General features: G+C 36.1%; 1 protein-coding gene across 1 annotated transcript; it reads right to left on the reverse strand.

The window, feature by feature from the left end:
- Positions 1-3,157: 3,157 nt before the first annotated feature.
- Positions 3,158-6,830, reverse strand: LOC112617991 (centromere protein F-like; the record flags this gene model as incomplete). Its single annotated transcript, XM_025374616.1, has 4 exons — positions 3,158-3,360; positions 4,469-4,760; positions 6,186-6,277; positions 6,709-6,830. Coding segments are annotated over 4 exons (709 nt in total), but the record flags the coding sequence as incomplete, so codon positions are not given.
- Positions 6,831-7,671: the final 841 nt, after the last annotated feature.

Here is a 7,671-nt window from a genome sequence, read left to right on the forward strand (position 1 = left end):
TGCACTCCAGCCTAGGTGACAGAGACAGACTCCATCTCAAAAAAAAAGACAGATAGTGAAAGAGTATATTTAAAAACATGGCCAATTATATGTTGTCTACATGAAAGTCACCTCAATATAACAAAATAGGTTGAAAGTAAAGAGGAAGAAATATATCATACTAACAATCAAAGGAAAGCTGGAGTGGCTATATTAACAACAGACAAAGTAGACTTCAGAATGAAGAAAATTACCATGAACACTAAATAGTGATAAAAGGGTCAATCCACCAAGATATAGCAATCCCAAATGTATATGCATTAACCGACAGAGCTGCAAAGTATGTGAAGCAAAAACTGAAAGAAATCAAAGGAAAAATAGACAAATCACAGTAATAGGTGGAGACTTGAACATCCCTCTCTCAACAATGAACTGAACAACTAAACAGAAAATCAGCAAGTATATTAACAAACTCAACAACATCATCAACCAACAAGTTCTAATGACATTTTTTCTGAGCAATATAAACATAGAGCAAGCAGTAATCAATGAAATTGAAAAAAGAGAAGAAAAAAAAAAAGCAATGAACCAATGGGCTGATTCTTTGGAAAGATCAATAAAGATCAACAAAACTGACAAATCTCTAGCAAGACTGACAAAGAGACGGAGAGAAGACACAAATTACCAACACCAGAAATGAACAAGGAATATCACCACAAATATCAAAAGAATAAGAGAATACAGCAAACAACTCTATATACATAAAGTTGACAACTCAGATGAAAATACAAACTATTCTAATTCCCCCAATATGAAATGGATAATTTTAATAGTTCTATAACTATTTTAAAAATTGAATTTATAATTTTAAAACTCCCAAAAAAGAAATCTCCAGATTCAAATAATTTCATTAGAGAATTCTACTGAATATATAAAGAAAGAAAGAAAAAAACATTCTACACAATCTCTTTCAGACAACTGAACAGGAAGGAACACTTTCTAATTTGTGAAACTAGGATACCCTGATACAAATATCAAACAAAGATGGCAGGGGAAAAAAAGAAAGCCAACCAATATCTTTTATGAATATAGACACAAAAAATCCTTAATAAGTTATTAGCAAAAAAAATTCAGAAATATATTTTTAAAATTATATACCATAACAAATTAGGGTTTATTCCAAAGATGCAAGGCTCATTCAAATGTGTGAAAATCAATCAGTGTAACCCACCACATTAACAAGCTATTATTTTGTATAACTGCATATGAATCTACAATTATCTTAAAATAAAAATTTTAAGTAAACAAATGAAAGAACCTGCCCCAAGAAAGCAAATAATAGAAATATGTCTACTACAATGGTTTTTACCTAAAGCCTCAGAAATATCTAAAGAGTTTATTAAAAGTCAATTCCTTGGCCCCACCCAAACGTAGATCTAATCTAACAGAACTAAATTTTCAAGGTTCTCTGTGATTCTGGCAATTAGCCAAGTGTGGGAACCACAGGACTACAACACAGATAATAGTAATAAAAGAGTCATAAGAGGGATGCCAGGAGAAAATATCTTACTGCGTTAAGAGTCAAGGGAAGGAGCTCACAAGAGTGAGAAAGCTATAAAGAGTCAGACCTGGAAAGAAGGACATTTCAAGCAGAAAGGCAAATAAAAGGAAAACATTGGGCCCAGAGAAAGGGTAGGTTCAGCAAACACCAAATCCTCATGGTTGGTCTTAGAAGACAATTCATTTTTCTCTACAATACTTATAATACCACATACCATACTCTCTATGTTACTTTATTTTTGTTATTTTCTGCCTCCCTCTATGAAGATGAAGCTTCACAAGGCAATGATTTTTGTCTATTTATCACTGTTCCGGCCCCAGGTCTGGAGATTTTTGTCTATTTATCACTGTTCCAGTCCCAGGTCTGGAACAGTGCCTAACATATAGCAGGCATCAATATCAATACATGTTTGTGAAATGAGTCAGGACATGAATGAGTAATAGAAAAAAAGAGAAGAAAAGACTGGCTAAAGAGGTAGGCTGGGACCAAAGCAACAACAAGAACAACAACAAAATAATGGGCAAAATAACGGGCTAAGAAGCTTGGCCTCCATTGGAGTCTTAAGAAGATTCAATGGTGGGTGTACAGTCATCCCTCAGTATCCAAGAAGGACTGGTTCTAGGACTCCCTGCAGATACCAAAATCTGAGGATGCTCAAGTCCCTGATATAAAATGGTATAGTGTTTGCATATAACCTATGCACATCTTCCCATATACTTTAAATCATCTCTAAATTACTTATAATACCTAATACTATGTAAATGCTATGTAAATATTTGTGATAATGTATTTGCTTAGGAAATAATGACAAGGAAAAAAAAAGTCTGTACATGATCAGTATGGACAAAGCCATTCTTTGAGAAAGAATCTCACCCTGTCACCCAGGCTGGAGTGCAGTGGCACAATCTCTGCTCACTGCAACCTTTGCCTCCCAGATTAACACGATTCTTATGCCTAAACCTCCCGAGTAGCTGGGATTACAGGTGTGCACCACCACATCTGGCTAATGTTTGTATTTGTAGTAGAGACAAGGTTTTGTCATGTGGGCTAGGCTGGTCTTGAATTTCTAGCCTCAAGTGATCTGCGTGCCTCAACCTCCCAAAGTGCGGGGATTCAGGTGTGAACCACGGTGCCTGGCCTTTTTTTTTTTTTTCCTAAAGACTTACGATCCAAGTTGGTTGAATCCATGAATGCACAACTCATGGATACAATAGACCAACTATATATACATGTAAGATCCCAAGAGCAGATTAAATCCTATCAAATGTCCTAAAACTCCTTTAAAGTGCCATTAATTTAAGTGCTTATTCTATGTGGTACGCATCATACACGATGCTGTATATACATTTTCTTTATTCTCTATTACTCCCTGCAACATAAAAAGAGATCAGTGACTTGCCCAACATCACTCAGCTGAGAAAGTGCGGCACCAGGCTTGATCCCAGATCCACCCAACGCTAAAACAGCTTTCTAGTTCAACTGCATCAAGAGTGCCTAGTACATATTAACAAAGAACACTACGACATTTATTTCACAAACTTATGTATAAAATACTCTTTCCAAATAATTGTATGAAAAGATGTAGATTTCTCCAGTAATTCACGAAAAGTCAAGTACCTTGGTTGACGCCTGGTCGTATTGTGCTGTTGTTCTCACTAGTTCATCCCTACATTTGTTCAAAACTTTCTCTTTTTCAATTAATTCCACTTTTGCTTTCTCCAGTTGGAGTTGGAGTTCTTGAAACTTATTCACTTGGCCTTTCATTTCTTTTTCTTGTCCTTGCAGACGTAGTTCCAACTCATTAATCTTGCTTCTTAGCTCTTAAACCACAAACAAAAATCACACTGATTTATATATATCTTGCCCAAAATGTTCATAATTTATCATTTGTTTTATTCTTCTCTGAAATCTTTGATGAAACAAATATTTACACTAAACATAGAAGCTACTTTAATTGGATTTAATTTCAATAGTTAGTTTCTATTGTCATTTGCATTCAAATACTGTATAGAAAGCAGGAGAAACAGATTTTCTTACATTTTAACAAAGAAACTTGGTGGGGGAAATGTTTTTCTAAAATCATGAATGCTATCTCGTTATTGAGACTGTGAAAAGTACATCACATATGACACCCTTTGTTAAAATTACCATTTGGTTTTACCACACAACAGCAAACTATATTTGTCTGGTGCCCATATCAATGCAAATCAGTGCTAGGCAGTGAAAAGTTCACCCTCCTATATTCTCTGGTAGTTTTACCTCCACTAAACATCAAGAGTGTGAACCTCCCATACTGCCAAAATTAACAATGATTTTTTTTCCACTTTTTTCCCACATACACACAACATTGGTTCCAAAGGCATTGGCTATGTGACAGCTCTCACCAGTGAACACTGACAGTGATTTTCAATATATTACAGCACTGGAAATTATCATCTTCTACAGAGTAGATTCCAAAACACCACCTGGTACCCTTGGCTGTCAGCTGCAGCGTGGCACAGCAGCCAAGGTTACAGGTTTGCTCCCATATGGACAACCTGGCAGAGCACAGCAAAGCTGTTCTGCAGACACACACACAACCTCTGGCCAAAGCTGGTCAGACCACAGGCTGGTTCTGTGGGTCACAAAAGGAGCCAGATGAGAAGCATGGGGAGTGTAAACTGTAACCAACCCACTGGCCCTGCTTCTGGAAAGAAAAGTCAAAGCTTCTCAACCTACTTTAGAGGCTTCCAGGCACCAGCTTTTCGATACAAGTAAAAGTACATTCCAACACTATGATGCCTTTTATCATTATTGAAAAGACAGTATGTTGAACACCGACGTGCCTAACAAAACACCTAAGCACTTTATGGGATTAAAAATATCTGGAATCACCTGTGAAACTGCCTCAAGCAAAGTTAATTTAAACTTAACTTAGCTCAATGTTACCTTGATTCTGCACTTTTAATTGCTCCAAAAGATGAGGACTGCTAGAATTGTCAAAGAAACTGCTATTAGCATCTCTTTTCCCTATTTGCAAAGTTGATCGACTTGGAGTCACCTCTTGTTCCCCAGAAAAGTAAGATGCAGAGAAATCTCTCCTAATTGGAGTTTTTTGAGAATTAGATGAAAGATGACTTGGCGTCTTCTCTTGCTGCCATGAGAACACAGATGATGAAGCCTGATGCCGGGCAATGTCGCGGTGATTCATGGTGGTTTGTGGAAGAGTCTGGCTTGCTTTCTGTAGAAATAGAATCACTTTAGAGCCCTTTAAAGATCTCATATACTCAAGGCTATTTATTTTCAGATAGGATATAAAGCCATAATCCCAAGAAGTTAACAGTTGCACTGCACACCAAGAAAGAACATTCATCAAGTCAAGTAAACCATAAGTCTAATACCCAGTGATGGAATGTTCTAATGCTCGACTTCTTAGCATTGAAGGAATAAGCTACTACCATCTCATGCCCAACCTATTTAAAACAGGCTAAGTCTTAGTATTTATTCTGCATCCTTCTTAGAATCCATTAAACATATGTGAGTATTCACTTTCATTCTGAATTCCAAAACTGGCTTTTCTTTGCCTGTCCTTAGTTACCTCCCCTTATAGCTTTGCCCAAACGAATCAAAGTTAAACATCAGACTAAAGAACTCTTTCAAAACTCTCACATTCCACCATATCACTATCCCCAAAAAAAATCACATCGAGTGTTTAATATTATGTAATATACATTTGTGGATGATCTACTGCTTTGCATTGTTCTTTCTATGCTTCTCTCTGCCTCCATTCTGACAAATATCAAGACATGGAGGTAAATGCAGCATTAGATTTTTATAGCAAGCACTTTTTTTGCCATAGAAAGAGGGTTAATGTTTACTAGATACTCAAATTTTCCGTAAAATATCTCTAGGAATCAATGTCAAGGGAAGAATTGCTACGAATGACTAAACTGGATGACAAAGCACATGATATTTCTAGGACAAACTAGAGAGTGAGTACTTAATTTTTATTCATTTGATAAGCAATGCCTTTGCTACATATCAGAATCCTAATGACATCAAAATGAGGGTTAAAGTCATGAAAAGAATAAAAATCATTAAAGCTCTAAGCCAGAGGTACTTCTGCATTCTCAGTATTTAAGGTACCTACTTATAAAGTCAGCCTTAAACGGCTTGCTGAATTGTGCCATCTCATCAAGTCCTTATGTTTAGTGGAAAGCCACCCGTAAGAGCCAAACTGGAAATTTTTTTCAGCAAATAACATGTGAACAAAAATGGTAGAGGTAAAATTCAATAGATCAAAAGGACTGTATAGGAAGCAATTGCCTCCAGGTGACAAAGCCAGGCAGGGAGCATCATGACTAATTCTCTGGCCCCACTGTCTCCAAGAATAGCCCTGATCACTAGGTCTTAATAGGGAAATAATTTAGTGGACATTACATGAACATTTAATATTTAGGGATAACCTAACCTCCCCACTCTATTTTACTCACTCCACCCTATTTTTAAAACTAAAAAATAATCACTTGCACTAAGCCCAAAACCTTTTCTCAGTACGAAAAAACACCAGCTCTATGTAAAACAGATTTTTCTCTAACCTTGTTCTATTCTATATCAAAGTATTCTATAACTGCATACTCTATTATAGGGCCCATAGTTAACTTACTTTAGCCTGCAAGGCTTTAACCTCTGCCTCTAATCTTTTTCGTTCTTCAACCTCTTTATTATATTTTTCTTTTAGATCTTCATACTTGGAACCTAAAACCAGACAATCAAATACAATTTTCTTTCAATCACTGATTCCATGAAGGAATTCACAGATCAACAATGATTTTGATAGTCTAAAAATGAGTATCTTAGTATACCAAGGAGAAACAACATTTTAGTTAGGGAAATAGATCAAACTATTGATCAAATTACCAAATATCAAAATACATAAAAACATAAGTGTTTTAAATATTCTGAAATTGAAATATACCACAGAAGGATAAAGTAAACAGCTTAAAATCTCAATCCAGTAGCTCAACATAATTCAACAGATATACAAATAGGTATGTAACAAGTGGCTGCAGTTTTTAAACATATAAATTAAAAGTTTAATTCAAAGTTGAATTAATTCATTTATTTTGCAGAATTAAAATCTCAAGCTAAACAAAAAGCTGTCTATACCAAAGAAAAAAATGCATTACCACTATAATATTGACTTGGTGTCAGTGGAGTTGTAAAAATTTTTTGTGGTGTATTGCATGGATTCAGAGAGACATCTGCAGACTGTGCAGCTTGTTGGCTTCTTTCAAGCTCAGATTTACACCTGTTAGAAAAGGACCCAAGAGGCAGACAAATCTGTTAGAGCAAAGGCTACAGAATACCAATGCCTTACATTCCCAGTGAGTAATAAACTTACAAAGAAACCTATCCACTAAGAATTCTTAACCATTTCATTTCAGGCATTTAATAAGGTCTAACTTATGTGCCAGACATAAACACAGTCCTGTGTCTTCAAAGGAACTCAGTCTAGTAAAAGAAACAGAAATATAAACCAATAAGTAAAACGTTATAAAGGCTATAAGGAAGATCTATAATAACCACTATGACAGTGATATGGTTTGGTTGTGTTCCCACCCAAATCTCATCTTGAATTGTAGTTCTCATAATCCGTATGTGTGGTCGGGGGGACCCGGTGAGAAGTGATTGAATCATGGGGGCAGTTTTCCCATGCTATTCTCGTAATAGTGAGTTCTCACAAGATCTGATGGTTTTATAAGGGGCTTCCTCCTATGCTTGGTTCTCATTCTTCTCCTTCCTGCCACCATGTGAAGAAGGGTGTGTTTGTTTCCCCTTCCGCTATGATTGTAAGTTTCCCAGTGGAAAAGAAAAGTCCTGTGGAACTGTGAGTCAATTAAACCTCTTTCCTTTATAATTTACCCAGGCTCAGGCAGTTCTTTATAGCAGTGTGAGAAGAGACTAATATAGACAACAAAGAACAGTTGAAGGATTGGAATATATTCCAAGCAAATTTCATACACTGAGCCAAAGACAGGGACATAAAAGAACCCAGAACTTCAGAAACATGGGAAGAAAGTGGTGTCATTGGAGCATGGGCTCAAATCATGAGAACAGATGACATTACTTAGGATATTCAGTCATTTCAA

Source organism: Theropithecus gelada, unplaced genomic scaffold (assembly GCF_003255815.1).
Source record: "Theropithecus gelada isolate Dixy unplaced genomic scaffold, Tgel_1.0 HiC_scaffold_745, whole genome shotgun sequence".
In the NCBI taxonomy this organism is placed as follows: Eukaryota; Metazoa; Chordata; class Mammalia; order Primates; family Cercopithecidae; genus Theropithecus; species Theropithecus gelada.